The 21,197-nt window shown below is 38.8% G+C and overlaps 1 protein-coding gene across 1 annotated transcript in view; it reads right to left on the bottom strand.

Moving 5' to 3' along the window:
* Positions 1–417: 417 nt before the first annotated feature.
* Positions 418–21,197, bottom strand: part of TRIP13 (thyroid hormone receptor interactor 13) — a 44,288-nt gene continuing 23,508 nt past the window's right edge. The window contains exons 9-14 of the mRNA XM_015827903.1: positions 16,838–16,924; positions 6,055–6,161; positions 5,331–5,484; positions 4,955–5,067; positions 2,452–2,521; positions 418–691 (exon numbers count right to left, since the gene is read on the bottom strand). Of these exons, the coding sequence (XP_015683389.1) occupies positions 596–691; positions 2,452–2,521; positions 4,955–5,067; positions 5,331–5,484; positions 6,055–6,161; positions 16,838–16,924 (627 nt within the window). The 3' untranslated portion in view covers positions 418–595. The remainder of the gene's footprint in view (positions 692–2,451; positions 2,522–4,954; positions 5,068–5,330; positions 5,485–6,054; positions 6,162–16,837; positions 16,925–21,197) is intronic.

Here is a 21,197-nt window from a genome sequence, read left to right as displayed (position 1 = left end):
TCTGGCACACGGATTTGACAAAACTTAGTCATGGGTTGCAATGATTGCCTTGGATTTTTCTTTGAAAACTTTTCATTTCTCATCCAAGAAGCTTCTTCAGTTCAGGATAGAACAAGCTTCTTAGATGAGAAGGCAAAACAAACATACCAAAAAACATTTTTATTTATCATTAATGATTGCCTAGTTAGTCTTAAGGTACTGTTAAGATAAGACTTTCACTAGCACTAGCATTATTTTTACAAGAGATATAAAAAGTATTTTGATAGTCATCTAGTTCAAAGAAACAACACAAAATGATATAAATCATAGGTATTCCAACTCCAAAGAATGTGTCAAAATTATTGGGAACAAAACCTTTTCTTGGAATTCCCCTAATAGTAAATGGCATCTTGATGACCCAAACAAAACAAAACCTTTGAATATATAGAAGTAATTTATTATATATGCAATAGTTGAAAAAAGAAAAAAGAAAGCCTAAATTGTTCTTCAAGTTAAGAATTCATGGTTCTTAATTAGCAATCTCGGTAGGTAGAAAAACAAAGTGAGAATGTGTGTAAAGAAAATTACCACAAAACATAGAGTAGGAAAGAGCATATCAAACACAATTTGAAAGTTTTGCTCGTTCTTCAAATTGCTTGTCCACTGCAAGTGATAAAGCTTGAAGGAAAGTTGTCATTATGACATTAGGAGACTAGAAGAAAAGATAAAAACATTAAGTGCCAGAATAAAAGCTTTTAAATTCACTATATAAAAAGAATTGAACAGTTATTTAACTTTTTATATGAAATATTACAAGTATTACATAAACTAAGGAACACTTCTAATGGCATTTCTACAGCATAATTTATGCAGCATTATGAAGCAAGCAGTTGGGTACCTCAGAGTTCTCTCTTGGGCCCAGGGCTCTTCAACAATGACTAAGGGGACTAAATATTTTAGCCCAGGAACCCCCCAACCCTTGGCCCATTTCCGGGCTGTAGCCTGCTTGGAACTGGGCCATGCAAGCAGTGGGCAAACACATCCACACAGCTCCATTTGTGTGAGCAGTGGGTGCATGTGCCTGCTACTTAGGCAAATGGAGCTGCACACGCTCACACGCCTACTACTCACACAGGACCATCTCCCCGACTGGGCCACCAAGCTGGAAAGGTTGGGGACCACTGGTATAGGGGTGACATGATAACTATCTTCCAATACTTGAAGGGTGTCACAGGGAAGAGGGGGTTTGATTTATTCTCTAAAGCACCTGAAGGCAGGAAAGAACCAATGGGTGGAAGCTTGTTACAGAGAAATCCTATTTGAAATTAAGAAGAAATTTCCTGGCAATAAGAACAATTAATCAATGGAACAGTTTACCTCCCAGAGTTATGGGTGTCTACTGCTGGACATTCTCAAGAAAAGATAGGACAATCATTTGTCTGGTATAGAATAAGGAGTTCTGCCCAGGGCAAGGTTTTATACTAGGACAGGGCTTTTCAACCTTTTCACCCATTGTACCACTTTTAGGATATGGCAATATCCGAGTACCACCAGTCGCCTAGCAAGGTGTCAAAAACTTGATGACCAAAAAAAAAAAAAAAAAAAAGGAAAAAGTGATAAAGTACAGGTAGTCCTTGACTTACAACAGTTCGCTTAGTGACTGTTCGAAGTTATAATGGCACTGAAAAAAGTGCCCCCAAGCCACAGCCGAGCAAGACACTTGACTGCCTGCCTGGCAGCGCTCTTCTTCCTTTCCGAGGTTTTCATTGTTGTGAGCATTTCTGTTGAGGATTGGCAGCGGGGGTGGGGTGGGGGGTGTTTGGTTTTTATTCCCCCCGTCTGCTGGGTGGTTGCAGCAGGTTTTGGTCACTTCACATGATCCTGGGACACTGTGACCGTCATAAATATGAATCAGTTGCCAAGCATCTGAATGTAAATCACAAGACCCTGGAGATGCTGCAACATTCCACCTGATCGGTGCTTCTTCTGGGCTCAGCAGAAGCAGCAGGATCAGCGCCGAGCTCCAGCTGGAGCCTGGCGCTGATCCTGGCACTTCTGCTGAGCCCTGACGGCTCTGCAGCTCCAGCCATCTCTCGCTCAGGCTTGTACAGTGCTGCCAACGGTTCAGCTCATTCCCCTCCCCCGCTACCACTTTTCTAGGATGGTCGCGTACCACCTGCCAGGTGCCAATGTACCACAGGTGGTACCCGTACCACTGGTTGAAAAGCCCTGTACTAGGAGACTTCCAAAGTCTCTTCCAGTCCTATGATTCTATGTTACTAACCTAATTAAATATGAATTATTATTTCTTTTGCTATTGCATATGCTATTGCATATTGTTTACACACATTCTTTGTAGCTAACATGTACCAAAATTAAAAATGTCACATTTATAGTTATCATTGAGTAAAAATCAAGCTCACGTATAGGGCTATTTATGTATTTTATGATTTTTATAAAATAAAATCTTACTTGAATATACAGTGCATGGGCTAGAAAAGGAAGCTTTCTTAAGCTACGGCCGCTAAGTCCTTCGCTTTTCCTATAAGCAGAAATGTGTTATGTATTAGGTTTAGTTTTGTCAATACGAACATATAAGGAACTTGGAATACATTTCAAAACATAATATATATTGAACCAACTTGCTATTGGATGGTGAGCCTTGTTTGTTTGATGGTTATATTTTTAGATTGTATTATATATTGGAAGTGGGATCTCATCTGATTGAATTCACTTTCTATAAAGATTACACATTATTTAAGTATATACCTACATAATACTACTCAAGACAAAATAATTAAAAGTTGTGCAAAATATTAATCTCACACCTTTTTGAGCTAGGAATAAAGGTTCCAAACTCAAAAGAAATTTTGAGGATATATTTTGTGATTTATAGAAATATCTTGTTTTTGCTTTGCATTATTTTAAGTGCCCCAGGTTTGGATTATTGTTTTTTTAACCTGCTTTTTTTAATCTTCTAATATTCGCCAAGTAAGTTGCAGGCCAAAAGAACAAATAACAAGAAACCTATTAGGGCCAGCAAAATATATTGTTTATATTATATAACAGTAATGATTTTGCTATTATTTGTGTAATCTATGTTCTGTTAAGGATATATAAAATATTTCAGACCTTTCCAAAGCATTAATTTGAAATACCGCGTTTCAATCACTTATAAACTAGCTCTTCAATTTCTCAAGCTTTTAAAATAACTTATTTTAAACATCTTCTTCAATTTCTTAGCTTTTAAAATAACTACTTCTAGGTTGCAAACACCGCAAATTTAAGTAGGCTTTCAAACCAGTGGATGCTATAAATAGATGCTCCGGGAATTAAATCTGTCTTTCAGCAATACTAGATGTTTCTTCTTGTTGCAAAGGTATTGCTTTTTCTTTTTGAACAAAAATGAACTGTCAGTATGCATTCAATTTTTAGCTTTCAGGGTACTGAATGTAAATGTATTACTTTTTGGCATTCTTTCTAAGTTTTGCTGGGAAGTTGATATGAGAATGCAGAAATACACTTATGCAATGTGCATTAGGAAGAGGTTTCAGGCAACAGCCAGAGATGAGTACTTTTCTGCTGTTAGTAACAATCATACTATACAGAATGGAAAAAGGCAGCCAGGACAGACTATCCCTCAAACAATTTTATATATCTAGAGGAAAAAGGTATAAAGCATTAGGTTTTATTCCCACTGTTCCCTAAAGTAAAACTTTTAAACTATTTCTAATTTTGTCCCAACGTAGTCTTCTTGAGACTTTGTGAGATTGAATGTAGAGAGCACTCTACTGTGGGGTACCAGTGAATTTTCTTTAGAAAGTAGTACCTGATGAGGATTGCTTGGTAGCATAGCCTTTGGGCTAAGGAGTTCCATCTTATTTTATTATTTAATATCTACATGAAATTTATGAAAGTGTTCATTTAGAGTATTAAAATTAGGTACAGTGTTACAAACATTCAATTCTATTACTCCTTCTCATTAAGACAAATGAAAATGTTGATGCCCAAGAATCTTGTCCAAATTTGATATGAACCTGAGATAAATCCTGAAAATGTGAATGTGCTGTTGATCAGTAAAAAGTATTGCTCATTCAACCTGGTCTAGAAAAGTTATATTCTGAAAAATCAGATGAGTTTAATTGGGATTCATCGATACTATGCTATACTTTAATTATTTAATCAGAAATAATTATGAGACAGAATCACTCTCTCAGCCTTAAGAAAGTGGCAATATCAAACCACTTTGGAAAAATGTCAACAAAAAAACTGCAGGAACTAGTCCAGACAGTTGACAGATATCACAGACTGATTCAAAGGCATCCCTCTCTCCAAACATACAAATAACTCAATATTGCAAAGTACATCAATTTTTCAATTGCTTTTTAATTGCTGAGGAAGAATCTAACTAAGAGATCAGCTGTCTCATTATAAAGTTATTATTAACATCTGTAGGAAGGGAACTTTTGTTGACATCATCACAAGCAAAGATCCATTTGTTGAGCACAGAGAAAAAGCTCTCCTGAGTTGCCCCCAGTTTTTTTAAAAAGTTCTTTTCAGGTACTATCTGGCTCCAGATCTACAGGTAAATACTGAAATACTGTACTTTCCATTTCTACTTCAGTCATGATGGAGATCCAGTAGAAGAGTTGATCCAGTGCTTGGGGATTGTTATAGTCTGAATGAAGCTGAAGCCAAATAGAGATGTTATTTGTTTCAGACAGTTCCCTGCCAGTATCAGATGGAGGTACAGTCTATGAAGATCTCTGACTTGGGCTTCTCCCACACTTACAGTTACCAACTCCATCTATTTATGTAGCAAAGACATAGGGTGGTATGTCAGATTTGGCACTATCTGATATGTGAGATCTTGGCTATTCGATTCTGAAAACACATGTTTGATCTTATGGAACAATAATCACAAAGAAGCATAAAACAAAACAAAAAATCAGCAAAACTAAGCACTAATATATACCTTGAAATATCTTTTAGCAGGAGACTTAATTTTGACACGTCGTTTTCTAAGTAACCAATCACCTCTAGCTCACGGAGTGTTAACAATTGCTGACGGGGATATATTATTTGGCACTTCGGGAAAAAAGTTTTTATTTACAAAAAATATATATCAGGCTAAAAATCAGTTATTTAAAAAGTGCTAACCATTAATTCAATAAATATAAAGACAATATTCAAAGCAAAGAAGTTATTAAAAAGGAATGGACGTTGCTTCCTTATCCAAGTTAAATAAACAGAAAAAATACATTATCAAGAATAAAAATAAAAATTATTTAAATATAATCCCTTCAAGGATAAGAATTATGCTTTGAGAATTTTAAAAGAACCGAAATTACCTTCATTAGTTCTTCTATGCAAGAATGATAGATTTTGAATATTGCTGCAGGAGAAGGTGGCCCAATGTATTGTTTAATATCAGCTCTATCTACAAAAGCAATATCAATTTTCTCTGTAATATTTGAAGTCGTCAGTATAACCACATTAGGATACCTTTAAAATCACAATTGCAAGAATGTCACTTCATATATTTAAGAAATACAGAAAAATTTCTGATTCAAATAGTTTATCAAAATATAAAATACAAAAGTACCCAAAAAAATGAAAATTAAGAGGAAAATAAGGGAGGAAAAGGGGAAGAGAAAAAAGTGTAAGGGAAGAGAGAAAAGAAAAAGAAACATACTTTTGACTCTTTGATGCAGTAGAATAAGGGAGTAAGATAAAACCTCAACTTTTTACTTTGATATACTAACCATTTCTGTAACAACAAACCTATCTAATCAGCAAAATCCAAAATCAAACTTTCATTTTTTCCACCTCAAGCACAAAGTCCAAAAGCAGTTTCCAAGTAGAAACAAAAATAATTGTGTTCTCTTCTTTAATCACAGCAGTCAATTTTGCCATCTCTGCTAACTCTATCAACTTTTGATATCAATTTTATTCTTTAAAATATATATAATTGAATTTTTTCACAAGTTTCTCTGAAAGAAGGAATAATTTCTTGCCTCAAGGTAGTCCTATTTTATTTCTGACCTTTTATAATAAATGATGATTAATGATTACCTTTTGATCTGATCAATTTGTGTCAGTACAGCATTTACAACACGGATGGCATCAGAAGGCTCAGTACCTGCTTGAAAAGCATTACGAGCAGCTGTGAGACTTTCCACCTGCAAAAGAAAAAAGGTTGCTACCTATATAGTTTTTGAATAGCAATTCAAAAAAAATGAGAGTTCTGCCTGACCTTTTAAGCAATGTGTCATTTCTATTCTTTCTTTAAAAATTATATACTGCCTCAGAATAAGAAAAAATTAAGATATTATATATTACTGCAATTAAAAAGACAGTGAACATCTAACACAGAGCTTTCTAAAAAAAAAACAACCAAAACACTTTGCTGCCCAAAAATTCAGCAGAGAAAATCCTTGGACTCCTAGGAAGTGCAAATGGTTTTGCTGGATTTATTTTTGCCTAGATTCACTTTGATGGAGTTGGATAATCATATAATTGTTTAAAATAAAGTAAAATTTAAAAAATTGAAAGAGAAATAGAAATGAGATTTTGGGATCCCACCAAATGTTAAAACTAAAAAAATGTTCTTCCCCAAAGATGTTTCCCTGTACGCCAAGTCCAAATTTGAAAGTTGTGGCAGTGAACTATTCTCAAGCCTGTAAATGAGCAGCTACAAAATAGAAATGGTAAAATAATCACATCTATTCAATTTATCATTATCAGTATCATGATTTTCTCCTTATCCCAAAAAAACTAAATGATATGTCATACTTTTGTTGTTAAATGATCAAATTTTGTGATTAATTTGGAATTTCCATGTCTTCTAAAAATTTATATAATTTGTACTCTGGTTAGGGCCATAAGCTTATAAAATCTAGCCATCACTGAATAAAAGGAAAAAAAACCTAACACAGATGGATGTACAAAGGAAAATGGCTAATACTTTCTCTATAAGCCTAAGCTTACTAGTATATGAATCACTGAAACCACCTCTTTCTTCCAGAGAGAAAATATTGTTGGTTTATCAGTGAACTTGATTAAAGACTTTTGTCACTGATGTAACATAGCTCTGCAACATTTGCACTAGAAGTTAATCCCAGCCTGCACACCTGATTCTTAAACTAGACCAGTGGTGGCGAACCTATGGCACGGGTGCCAGAGGCAGCACTCGGAGCCCTCTCTGTGGACACACATGCCGTTGCCCCAGTCTTGCCTCCCCCCGTGACCCCCTCCTCACCAGTAGCCCTCCTGGAGAAGAGTCACCCCCGAGCGTGGCCCACGCGGAGCAGTGCAGCCAAGGACATGGCAGCCAGGTAGCGTAGACAAGACTCTGCCCTCATGGTTCCGGTGGAGTTGCCACGCTGATGGCAGCTCTTTTTAGGCTGCCAGCCCTAAGAATGCGTAAAAGCGCACGGAGACAGCGCTAATCAGCTGTCCTGTGGCTTGGAAACACCCCCCCCCTCTGGAGAAGAGGGGGTGGCGAGTTTTTTTTTCCCTCGGGTAGAGGTTGAGCTCACTGGGACCCTCTTGTTTGGGGGGCGAAAGGTTTGAGCTCCCTCGTAGCCCGAGGTGTTCTTCTCCGCATTCTAGGACGACTTGGCTCCGAATGTTAGGAGCGAAGCAAGACGCGGCACCCACCTCTGCATTCCGAAGAGATCTGTGAGTAATTTAAAGCAGACGAAGCTGACCAGGAGGAATTATAATTGCAAATATTGGAAACTTTAACTCGGAGAGAATAATCTTCTCCGTACTTTGATTTGTCTTAAAAGGAAAGATAGCGCTGGAGTGTTGTTTTTTTGCTTGAAAGTACTGTGTTAAGATATAAGCAGGAAAATGGCTTCAAAGCGCCTTGGAATTGTTTCTAAAACTACGATCTCATCCCCGGTAATACAGCCTGCAGCACAATCTAAACCAAAATCACCTCCACCTTCCCCCCGCCTCCTGCATTACGCTTAGAGATATTCAAGAGGCCTTAAAAACAGCAACGCAGGAAATTAAGGGGTAGATGGCAGAGCTGTTTGAGAGCAAGAACAAAGAGATAAGGGAGGATATTCTGCTTGCTTTTCAAGGATTAGCTGCACACATTGAATGTCTTGATGACCGGGTGGATGAGGTTGCGGAAAATACTGAAAAATTAGAGGGGAGAGTGATTAAAACTGAAAATAAGATTGACATAATACAAGATGAAGTTATTATTTCACAATACAGGGAGATGGAATTTGCATTACGGATAAGAGGCTTAAAAGAGAATCCACAAGAAGACTTGAAAGAGGAGGTGGTGAAAGCGATCGCTCCCATTTTGGGATGTGAACCTGAAGAATTATTAAGAGATATGGATAAAATATTCAGAGTTAATTCATGGATTGCAAGACAGAAGAATTTGCCTAGAGATGTGGTTATCTATTTTTCTACGAAATCACTTCGAAATGCAATCATTCAGGCTTTTTATAATCAGAGATTTCAAATTGCAAATCAAGATATTATAATTTTAAAAGAAATACCCCCAAAGATTCTTAGAAGAAGGAAGGACTTTGCTTTTTTGTCTGAGGAGCTCAAAAATCACCAGATTCAGTTTAGATGGGAGATACCTAGCGGAATAGTGGTGAACTATGCAGGGACACGATATAGACTTAACACGATTTTAAAGGCAAGAGATTTTTATATTCATGTCCTGAAAGCAGGTTCACCACCATCTCCACGATTTAAGAGAACGGATGAGAGGCTGGAAGAAGGTGTAATGTCAATGGTGGGAGGAGAGTCACTGCAGATGGAGCCTATTGAACAGAGTTTGGAGGCAAAGGATTCAAAGGAACAAAGAATGACTTGTGCAGCGTATAGACGTAAAGAAAAAGAACAGAAGTAGAAGGTTGATTCTGGATTAACAATACAAGGTGTGATTACTACAGAGCCTGTGAAAGGTGCACGCTCGAAGAGGCCAACAGCTGATCTTCAAGCAGTGCTCCAGAGGCACCAGGCCATTAAGGATGGCAAAGTTCCTGACCTGGAATGTTAATCGCCTAAATTCACCACAGAAAAGAAAAAAAGTATTTCATTATTTGAAACAACATAAAAATGACATTGTTTGCTTGCAGGAGACTCATATTGTTGTGAAGGATCAAAAACATCTGATGTGCTCTCAGTTGGGATTACATTTTATAGCTCCTGCCTTAGAGAAAAAGGATGGTGTGGTAATTTATGTAAGAAGAGACTTATCGGCTAAATTAATTGAATCAGACATACAAGGAAGATATGTTATTATCGAATTAGTGTTACAAGGCAAGAAAATTCTTATTATTGGATTATATGCCCCCAATCAACAATTTTTTTTTATAAGTTGCTACATCATAAATTAAGTCAATTGGATTATAAGTCTGTTATTATGATGGGTGATTGGAATGGTGTTTGGGATCCAAGCAAAGATAAGAAGGGATCTTTTAAAAACTCCTCTAACCATTCTAAATTGCCTAAAGCCTTTTTTGATTTGAAAGAGGACTTGGAATTCAGAGATATTTGGCGAGAATGGAATCTGGGAGATAGAGACTTTACTTTCTTCTCGGATAGGCATCAATCATTTTCCAGAATTGACTTTTTTTTAAAATTACTACAGATCTTTTTTCCAGGGTTAAGAAGGCGAAGATCTTTCCTAGAACGTTGTCGGATCACAGTCCTGTTTGGTTGGAGTTATTTGCTGAAGATGGGAATAAAAGATCTTGGAGACTGAATGAAAATTTATTCAGATATGAGACGCTTTCGCAGAAATGTAGAGAACATTTGAAGAAATTTTTTGCTCTGAATATGTATAAAGGTACTTCGATGGCTATGGTTTGGGATGCTAGTAAGGCTTATATGAGAGGGGTTTTGATTCAAATGAATAATGGACATAGGCGTAAGCAGATGCAAAAACGTAAAGAGCTGGAAGAAGAGATTAAATTGAAGGAGAAGGCTTCTATTCTGAACTCATCAGATAACAGATTAAAGGTTTCTATAAATATGTTGAAAGAGCAATTTAATATGTTGATGGCTGATCAGGTTGCAACTAACCTGCGTTATGCGAAACATAACACGTTTTGTAATGCAAATAAACCTGGTAGATGGTTGGCTTACCAATTACGGAAAAAACAGAAAGCACGTATTATTGAGAAAATAGAATATAAAGGTAAAGAGGTGTATCAACAAGAGTTGATTAAAAAGAGTTTTTTAGATTTTTACACAAAATTATATGCTAGGGAAAATATACAAGCTTCAGATATAGATAAGTACCTGCAGGCAGCACATTTCCCTAGACTTTCAATTGAACAACAAAAGGAGATGAACTATTTAATTACTTCTGAGGAAATTAGTTCGGCAATTAAACAGTTAAAAGTGGGTAAGGTTCCTGGTACAGATTGATTATCAGCAATTTATTATAAGACACTATCTGAAGAGATGATAGAACCATTAAAGGAACTTTTTAACAGTATTCAGACTGGAGGAGAAGTGCCTCCGTCTTGGAGGAGGGCATATATATCGCTGATCCCAAAGGAGGATCAAGACCTTACCCAGCCTAAGAATTATAGACCTATATCGTTGTTGAATACAGCCTATAAGATTTTTGCAAAAGTATGGGCTAATAGATTAATGCAAGTTTTGAAGCAAATGATTCATACTGATCAGGCTGGATTTATAACTGGAAGATATATGAAATACAATGCAAGACAAATTATCAATTTAATTGAATATTTGGATAAGAACAACCAAGTCCCTGCGGCTCTGATATTTTTAGATGCTGAAAAAGCCTTTGATCAGTTGAACTGGCAATTTTTATTGAAAGTTGTTGATAAAATGAATTTTGGGGAAAATTTTTTAGCTTCTCTCAGGGCTATATATCAACAACAAACGGCACAAATTATAATTAATAATGGGGGATTAACAGAGGAATTTAAAATTGAAAAAGGTACAAGACAGGGATGCCCATTATCACCATTATTGTTTGTTTTAACATTGGAGATTTTATTGATCAAAATTCGTGAATCAACTATAATAAAGGGAATAAAAATAAAACAGAATGATTATAGGTTGAGAGCTTTTGCGGATGACTTGGTTGTGACATTATCCCAACCGATTCATTCAGTTATAGATTTGATGGAGGTTATAATACAGTATGGGAAGGTTTCTGGTTTTAAGGTAAATAATAATAAGACTAAAATACTATCTAAAAATATGACTGTGAAGGAAAATGAAATGTTAGCTAAATTGACAGGTTTTGAAATAGTGAAAAAGGTTAAATATCTGGGAGTATATATTACAACTTCTAATGTAAAATTGTAGAAGAATAATTATGAGAAGTTATGGTTAAAAATACAAAAGGATTTAAATAATTGGAAAAAATTACAATTGTCTTTGTTGGGGAGAATTGCAGCTGTTAAAATGAATGTTCTACTGAAGTTTCTTTTTGTTTCAAATGATACCTATTTTGAAAAAAGATGCCAATTTGGAGGAATGGCAGAAGGGTATTAATAGATTTATTTGGGGGGGAGAACCAAGAGTTAAATTGAAGATTTTACAAGATGCACGGGAAAGAGGAGGACTTAAGGTACCTAATTTGAAATTATATTATGATGCGGTGGTTTTAACATTGGTTACTGATTGGCTTAATTTAACTAATAAAAGTATGCTTCAACTAGAGGGATGGGATTTATTATGGCATGCATATTTAATTTACAATAAAAAAGTCGATAAGGCTTTTAAATTTCATATTTTAAGAAGTGCTCTATTGCGTGTCTGGAAAAAGTATTATTATAAGTTAAATTATAAAATACCAATTTGGGGTATCCCTGGACACGTGATAGAGGGAGTATCGAAGGGTGTGAATTTGGATAGGATTTCTTATAAGGAATTACTTAGATTGGAAGGGAATGATTGGCAATTAAAATCGTTAGAGGAGTTAAAGCAAGAAAATGTTGTACAGTCTTGGTTTCAGTATACTCAATTGATGGCTAGGTGGAAATTAGATCAAAAGATTGGCATTACATTATTGGATGAGAATTTGATTAAACAGATTAAAGATTCGAATCAAGCGCATATAAAGAGGATTTATAATGTTTTAATAGAAATGGATTCGGAAACGGAATTAAAGATTGTAAGGTAAAATGGGCTCAAAATATCCAAGAACCGATTCCATTGGATATGTGGGAGATAATATGGGTCAGAAATATAAAGTTTACTCAGGCTCAGAATTTAAGAGAAAATTTTTATAAAATGTTTTATAGATGGCATCTGGATCCTAAAAAGTTGTCTTGTATGTATCCTAATTTACAGCCCAAATGCTGGAGATGTGGTAGTTTGGATGCTACCTATTTCCATATTTGGTGGACTTGTAGAGATATAAAAGCTTTTTGGATTAAGATTTGGTGGAACATTCAAAAGATTTTTAAGAAAAAGATAAAATTTACTCCACAATTATTTCTATTGGGTGTTATTACAGATGGTAATACCAAAGAAATTAACTTGATGTTGAATTTGATAACAGCTGCAAGGTTGGGCAATATTGGAAAAAGGATTGTTTGCCTACTATAGAAGAATGGACGCTTAAAGTGCCAAATTTAGCAGAAATGGCCAAGATTTCTGCTTACTTGAAGGATTATTCACAAGAAAGATACATTTCGGTCTGGAGAAGATGGATAGATTATATTCAGAACAAATATGGGACTAAAAAGTTCCATTTGGCTTATGAGTAAATTTTAGAGTATTATTATTATTAATAGTTTATTATAATGGAATTTTTGTTAGTTTTAAGTATTAATATTGTATTGTTTAACAATTAGGTTGTTAATTTGTTTATTATTGTTTTTAATTTTAATTTGTTTAAATTTATGTTAAAGGGGAGTTAAACCGTGTTATGGACTTGGTTACTTAAATAGTTGGTTAATGTTAGTTAATTATTATTATATTTGTAACCCTGTGTTCAGCTTTGGGAAGTGGGGGAGGGGGAGGCTTGGGGGGGGTATGGGGGTTTATATTGTAATTTTTTAATAAAACTTTTAATAAAAAAAAACTGCCCTCATGCCCCATCACGCACAGTTGATGCTGCGGGGCGTGGGGAGAGGGCATGGCTGCCATGGCGCTGCTGGGCGATCTGCAGTGGGCCCTGGAGGCAATGAGTGGCCCTGTGGGCAGGCGGGGTGGGAACGGGGCAGAGGTGGGGCAGGGGTGGAACGGGGGCGGGGCCAGTTTTTGGGCACTCGGTCTCTAAAATGTTCGCCATCACTGAACTAGACTGTAATTAAAGCAGTATTTCTTCAGAAGCTTTGGCTCTGCCATATGTGAGTTTAATCTCATGCTTCTCTTAGTTCTTCTGGGTTACTTGGGGGAATGTGACAGCCTGGCTCTGGGAGATTGTCAATGATTTGTTAAGTGACAGAATGTTGCTATTCTAAAGAGGAAGTCATAGGCCTTCTTCAAAAATCCTTGTTGAGCTAAAATTTTTAGACAACTATTTTTTTCTTTCTAAGAAGTCAGCAACAGAATATCCTTAAAGATGGAGTGGTATTATATAGATTCAGATTTAGGCATAGGATGAAAAGAGCATTGATCATTCTTGTCAATAATCTTAAACGGGAACTGGATGGAAACGGTACACCCCTTCTAGTCCTATCACATCTCTCCATAGCAGGATACCATCAACCATGGCATCCTCCAGTTGACATTGGGAGTAGGAAGCTTTGTGCTTTAGGAGTTTATATAAATGGGAAATTTCAATTATCAGTAGAAAAATTAGTCTAGTGGAAACTCATATGTAGGTGCCTCAGACCTCATACAATGTAAGGACTGTAACAGCCACTATGTAAGATAGACATAAGACAGCAGAGTGCATCCATGAACTGCCTTTGAAAATAGGTCTCTAACTTATAAAGTTCTATAGTATATGGCTTGCATCCTAGGTATTTCAGATGACTTTCTCTGTGTAAAATTGACCTGTAGGATCTTTCTGGAGCGTACACTGAAACAAAATCTTTTTTATAAACCAGTTTTATGAAAGACAAATGCTCACAGACAGTGTCAGTGCAGGATATCTCCCTCAATAACTGGTTGTCTAGAAATTAGTAAAAACAAAATTAGTTCAGAAAGCATTTGAAGTGTGAAAGTAAATTTTCATTAGTACTAAGGTGGCAAGACTCAATATGTAGGGATATAAAATATAAGAGCATGATGTATATTTTCTAACATTCTAAATATAAAAACTGAGAAAAGTATAGCCTCTAATAATGTCTAGCGCAGATTTTAGTAGAAGAAATGTAACTGGAGCCACAAAATCTGAACAAAGTTGAAAGCTAGATATATTTGCAAAAATTTTGTATAAAAACTATAATAAAAATAATTATCAAGTTAATGTTTCTATATAAAAACAAGTATCTTCAGAAAATGAAAAAAATATGATCTCAGATTATAAAGATTATTTGACTAAGGAAGGTAGTACTTAACTTCTATTTGGGATTACTATTTTATAATGAAAGACAAAAGGCAGAACTGAAGCTAGAAACTAAAATAACATTTTACTTTGAATTTAAATATCCAGAGTAAAATGTATTCAAGAATAAATCTTGCCAGATCAACCTTACAGTAGTTTTTGATAAGACAATTTCTTCAGATTCTAGGAATGGTACATGGACAATTTTTCTAGATGTTTATGTCAGCCAAGCATTCAACAAAGTATCCCATGACTTTTTGATTAAAAAGTTAATTAAATGTAAGCAGGATAACTGGATGGTATGTCATTTAATTAATTAATTACATAGCTCACATAAAAACTGTAGTCGAAGAATGCTGATATTATGGTCTCAGTGAATCCTCTAGCCAGAGGCTGAGGAGGTAATCAGTCTGAACAGTCAGTAGAACAATCAGGCATTTGTGGCAACTTCAAAGTTTGAGAAGATGAGTCTGGATTCAAATGTGGGAGCAGATTCTGGCGGGCTGCCTAGCACTAGAACAAACAAGTAGCTACACATCAGCAACTGGAGTTGAGAACAGCCTTTAGCTCCTTTCTGTTGGAAGCCAACTCTCTGACTATGGACTTGCATTTGTACAGGTAGTCTCCAGGTTATGTTTATTTGTTCAGTGACAGTTCAAAGTTAGGATGATGCTGAAAGAATGGACTTACAACTGATCCATGTACTTTTGATTGTTGTTGCTGTGGCAAGGTGGAAGCAAGCAATAAAAAGGAACCTTCAGTCACATGAAGCCACTTTTAGGGTGGCCTTAACTGCAGCTACACCTTTGTAACATGCTGCTCTCTGCTCTGGTCTTGGAATGTGCATGTGTTCTGCTTGGGGAATTCTTGCCTATGAAAGCACTACATAATCTGGGTCTGCTCAGGGGAAGGCACCATTGCTGCTCATGGTCTCCATGACGAAGTTTGCCCAACCTGGCCAGGCCTTGGGCGGGAGAGACAATGTAGGGCTTGGTTGTAGGAGAAACTGTGTCTCCCAGACTGGGCTAGGGTTGGCCTGGGCAGACAAGGAAGGGAAGGGAGGGAGGGAAATATGACAAAGATCAGTTGAAGACAGAGGTGGGGGACAAGAGCAGAATTCAGTAGCCATCTTAGCCATGTTGTACAGGGTGGCCAAAAGGGGAGAGATGGGTTGAAATAGACAATCAAGCACCTAGACTGCAATCACATGACCACAGCGATCTGCAAATCATAAATGTAAATCACTTTTTAGTGCTGTCATAAATTCAAAACAATGGTTCAAACAAATGGTCATAAGTGGAGGATCATCTATATGCATCTTTATGTTTTAAGTGCTTATTATTTTATTATTTCTTCCTGTTTTTTGTATAGTATGAATTTAGACCACTTTCAGGCAAGATTTATTATGGAGGCATCCTTGGAGATATTTGTAGGTGACCTATGGCAGAACTAGGCTGGAGCTAATGCATCAATTCTTGTGCCTCTTGATCTCTCGTGGCTTTTGATATACAATATTCTTTTGAATTGGTTCCAGGGATTGAAAACATTATTTTATGGTGATTCTCTTCCTTTCTTTTGCAACAGTTTCAATCAGTGTTGGACTATATGGTAGACTTGACTCTCTAGGTCCCTCCTTTGTGGAGTGCCAAAGGGCTAAATGCTTTCTCACCTCCTGTTTAACATCTACATGAAACCACTGGCTCCACTGGTTTAAGGTTCAGTGTCATAAGTATGCCTCTCTTCCAGAATGAGATTTCCTGAGAGACCCGTTGGCTTTCCGAAAAGCTTTAAAGTTTTGGCTCTTCTCCCAGATCTTGAGCTAAGGTTGGAGGGAGGGGCTATTAAATATATTTGTATGCATGGATATTGTTGACCACAATTGACATCTTGCTTTCTTTTTATCATTACTGTTGGTCTTTTGTCTTTTATTGTAAGCCACTCAAAATTAGTTTGCAGTCAGTCAATGCCTAAACTAAACCGAATTTATTTTTACTTGTAAACTAGCATAAGTCTTTCTGAGTTTGGTGGCCTATGAATCTGCACTATAAATATAAATTAAAATTCAGATTAAAAATATATTATGCAAATATATCTGATGTAAAGTTTTTATGAATAGGTGTATATATATTTAAATTTACAAACAAACACAAGCAGATGAGCATATTCAGACTTTAACCTAAGGATTGAAAGTACTATAAATGTAACCCATACCCTACAGATGGATTTTGAATTACCAATAGAACCTGCAAGGATTGAAATCTGATTTCTTTGCCTTCATACAGCCCAGCTTGGATTTTAATAGAAAAATTATATATAATTTTGTAATCAGTATACCAGTAATATTTTAGTGCAAACAATTTTAATATTGAAGTACTACTATAATCATACCTCATCAATAAGTACAAATACAAGGGCATCTTTGTCATCAATTAATTCTTGAATCTTCTGAAACATTTTTGTAACAAGTTTGCCGCTCTAAAAAAAAGTTGTATATAAATTGATTTACTTTTTTTTCTTATAGGATATTAACAAGGGTTACAATTTAACACCTGCCGGATTATTGTTTATTCTCAAGGCAATGTGGTTGCATAATTGCTGCTGACACAAATTCTTCATGACTGAAACAATACGTTTCACTTGTAGAAGCTTAACTATGAGTGTGTGTGTGTATATGTATGTATGTATGTATGTATGTATGTATGTATGTATGTATTATGTATGTATGTATCTATCTATCTATCTATCTATATATATATATACACACACACACAAATATATACACAAATATATATATATATTTGTTTTCATAGATTTTCATGGGTACAGGTATGCAGGTCTTGGCGTGTTTGGGTCTTTTCCTGTGTAAGAATGAGAGTATCTTGACGACGTTTCAACGAGGTCCCACTCGTCATCTTCAGGCTGGGGTCTTCGGCTTCATGCTTGTGTGAGCAAAGTTTGATCGGAGCTGCCGTCTCTCTATAAATATTGGTGGGGGTGTGTGGAGTGCTGGCTTAGTTGCTGTAGGTCAGTGATGGCGAACCTTTTAGAGACCAAGTGCCAAATCACAACCCAGAACCCACTTATTTATTGCAAAGTGCCAGGGCCGCATCAGCATTGTGATGCCCTCGGGGGGTGGGGCAGGGAGGCACCTCTGAGCGCCGCCTCTGGCACGCAAAACCCGGGGGCACAAAAATGGCCACCACCGCACCGCGGGGTGCAGATACAAGGCGCTGCACCACGCAAGAAGGGGGCAGGGCTAGTGAGTATCACGCAGGCACTAGCCCTGCCCCATTTGCGTCGCGTGCATGCTCGCGGCCCCGTGCACGCATGCACGCATGTAAAATGCTTCCCCCTCCCTTTTCTTCCAGTCCACCAATCGACAATGGTTGGTGACCTCTGCTCTACCACCTCTACTCGAGCTTGCTACTCGGCCGCTTCGCCTCCTTTGTGCTGGGCGGGGCTCCTGCTCCGGGTGGCGGTGGCAGCCTGATGGACCTGCTGCTGGTGGCGGTGGCGCGCGTGCCAACAGAGAGGGCTCTGAGTGCCACCTCTGGCACGCGTGCCAGAGGTTTGCCACCACTGTCCTAAGGCTTAATGGGAGCAGGTCTGCAGACGTGCTTCCCTGGGCCTAGGAACTGATTTACTGGATCTAGGAATCCTCTCTGAGCAACGGGAGCTAATCTGTGCGGTCCTGAGGTGTCCCAGGGGAAATCCCTGGCTCCACAAATTCCCCTTGGCAGTCAACTTCTGAGCTGGCCATCAGCCATTCCCCTCTTCCCCTTGCAATAGTTACAACTGCTAATATTGACTGACCCAGAGGGCTCGGGTTGCTCCCTTCCTCTCTGGCTCCAGTGGATAATTCTCTGAGGATTTAAAAGGGAAGTGTTACTGATGTTCCTGCCCTCAAACAGAGGATGCAAAGGTTCGTCAACTACTCTTACCTTGTCTTGCACAACTTTCCCCCATTTGGAGAACAATTCCCTACATCAGTGATGGCGAACTTTTAGAGACCAAGTGCCCCACAACTGCCCCGTCTCCACCCTACCCTGCCTACTCCACCCCCTGCCCCGCCTACCCGCAGGGCCACCCACCGCCTCCACGGCCCGCAGCAGCAGATCACCCAGGCGGCCCAGCAGTGCCATGGTCACCACGCCCTCTGCCCATACCCCGCAGCATCATCTGCACGCGACGGGGCGCAAGGGTGGTGTCTTGTCCCTGCTGCCCGGCTGCCATGTCTTTGGCTGCGCTGCTCCACATGGGCCACATCCAGGGGCGAATCTCCTTCTGGGGGGGCTGCTGGTAAGGAGGGGGCCGTGGAGAGGCGGGGCTGGGGCAACGGCGCGCATGCCCACAGAGAGGGCTCCGAGTGCCACCTCTGGCACGCGTGCCATAGGTTCGCCACCACTGCTGTAGGTGGATTGGTTGGCTGTGTGGGAGCTATTGTTTGCGGATTGTTCAGCTGTTTCGTAACATCCTGAGTAGTTTAGGTGCTGGCTGTGTGCCCATTAGTCTTTTGTGTTATAACGACCTGGGTAATGGGTTGTGTTGTGATTCCGTGCCAGCCTGTGTTCCCAACAGCTGAGTCTGAGGAATCTGAGGAGGATGTGGAGGAGGCCGTTGAGGGGCCATCAGGGTCAGAGGGAGGCTCTGATGAATTACAAGACTCACGGCTTGATGAAGAGCCTGGCCCCTCCAGTCGTGTTTCTGATGAAGCTCAGCTGTGTGAGGAGCAGGAGTCAGATTCGGAAGGCTCACACCTGGATGAGCTAATTGATGCTCGCAGACGTCGTCAAGTAGCAAGAAAACAACAACAGTCTATGCGACTACTCCAAAGTAAAAGGAGAAGGCAATGAGAGGCAACGCCCTGGGACTGCTATATAAAAAGGGGAGGTGTGGGCGTTGCTGGTTGCTGAAGGCAACCGTTTGCAAAGTGCTTCTTGGAATCCTGGTCTGTTCGTCTTGTTTGCAACATGTTCCTGTGGACTATTTCCTTCCTTTGAACCTGAGGTTTGCTGTTTGTGTTTTGGACTTATTGACAGGATTGTCACCCAAATAAAAGGGATTTTGTTTTGTTTTAAAGTTTCCAGCCTATTGTATCAGCAGGGGTTTGGTCCTTGTGCCTCTAACAAGGACAGCAATAGGCTGGGATAGAACAGGTTGTGTGATTACATCCTGAGATCTAGCGTAGTGATATGCTGAGTTTTGTGTTGCAACATCCTGGGTGGTTGGCTGTGTTGTAACATCCTGAGCTTTAGCGTTGTAACCCCGAGTTCTGTGATGTGGTGTCCAGAGCAGAAGGCTGTGATGTAGCATACCAGGTTTTGGTTTGGCTCCGAGTTTGCGGTCTAGCTCTGTGTTCATGGCGTGTGTCCGTTTGCTTTGTGTGGGGGTCGGAGGGAGGTGCAGCAACTGGTGGTGTCGTCGTGGTTTGGCTTCTGGATGGTGGGTGCATTTCGTCTGAGGGATGGGTTTGGGCTTGGGTCTGGTGAGGGTGAATGGTGGTGGCGTACTGTGTTGTTCTGGGTCTGGTGTCAGTTTTCGTGGCTAGGACTCATTTGTTGATTAGGGCTAGTTTCCAGATGTCTGGTAGGCGGGAGGTATCGTCACGTTTATTCATGTTGTGGGGGTGTTTTCCTATTTCGATGGCTTCCATAATTATTCTCTTGTTGTGGTGTTCAGTTTTGGAGATTAGTTTGGTTCCTTCAAAATCAATTTCATGTCCTGTAGCTTTAAGATGCTGGAAGAGGGAGGAAGTTTTTTCTTCTTTTCTGACTACGTTCTTGTGTTCTGCGATGCGGGCATTTATTCTCCTATTAGTTTGTCCAATGTATGTGGCTGGGCAGATTTTGCATGGTATTTCATAGACTCCTTGGTTTTCTAGCTGCATCCTGTCTTTGGGGTTTCTTAAGATGTTGGCTATTTTTTGGTCGGGGCCGAAGGCTCTCTTGATATTGTGTTTGTGGAGAATTTTGCTGATTTTATCTGTGGTGCCTTTGATGTAGGGGAGGAGGGCGATGTCGTTGTACTGTTCTATGTCTCGGTTCTTGGGGGGTGTTTCCCTTTGGATTAGGTTGGTAATTGTATTTCTTTGGAATCCGTTGGAGATTAGTACGTTAGTGAGAGTGTGTAATTCAGTTTTCAGGTGATCTTTGTCGGCTAGGCGTTTGGTTCTGGAGATGAGGGTCTTGTCTACGGAGTTGATCTGTGCAGGGTGGTGGTGGGATTGTGCGTTTACAACTTCCTCACACATCTCAACAGCCTACACCCCAAAATACAATTCACGATGGAAATAGAAGCCAAAAACCAACTCCCCTTTCTGGACGTCATAATCTACAAAAAACCCAATGGCTCCCTAGGACACACCATCTACCGGAAAAAAAACACACACCAACCGCTACTTAAACACACAATCCCACCACCACCCTGCACAGATCAACTCCGTAGCCAAGACCCTTCACCTACAGCAACTAAGCCAGCACTCCACACACACCCACCAATATTTATAGAGAGACGGCAGCTCCGATCACACTTTGCTCGCACAAGCATGAAGCCGAAGACCCCAGCCTGAAGATGACGAGTGGGACCTCGTCGAAACGTCGCCAAGATACTCTCAATCTTACACGGGAAAAGACCCGAACACACCAAGACCTGCATATATATATATGTATGTATGTATGTATGTATGTATATGTGTATATATATATATATATATATATATGTGTGTGTGTGTGTGTGTGTGTGTGTGTGT

Source organism: Protobothrops mucrosquamatus, unplaced genomic scaffold (genome assembly GCF_001527695.2).
Source record: "Protobothrops mucrosquamatus isolate PMUCROS unplaced genomic scaffold, P.Mucros_1.0 scaffold_217, whole genome shotgun sequence".
NCBI classification, from domain to species: Eukaryota; Metazoa; Chordata; class Lepidosauria; order Squamata; family Viperidae; genus Protobothrops; species Protobothrops mucrosquamatus.
Note: the sequence above shows the minus strand (reverse complement) of the source record. Positions and strands in the feature narration are given on the sequence as shown.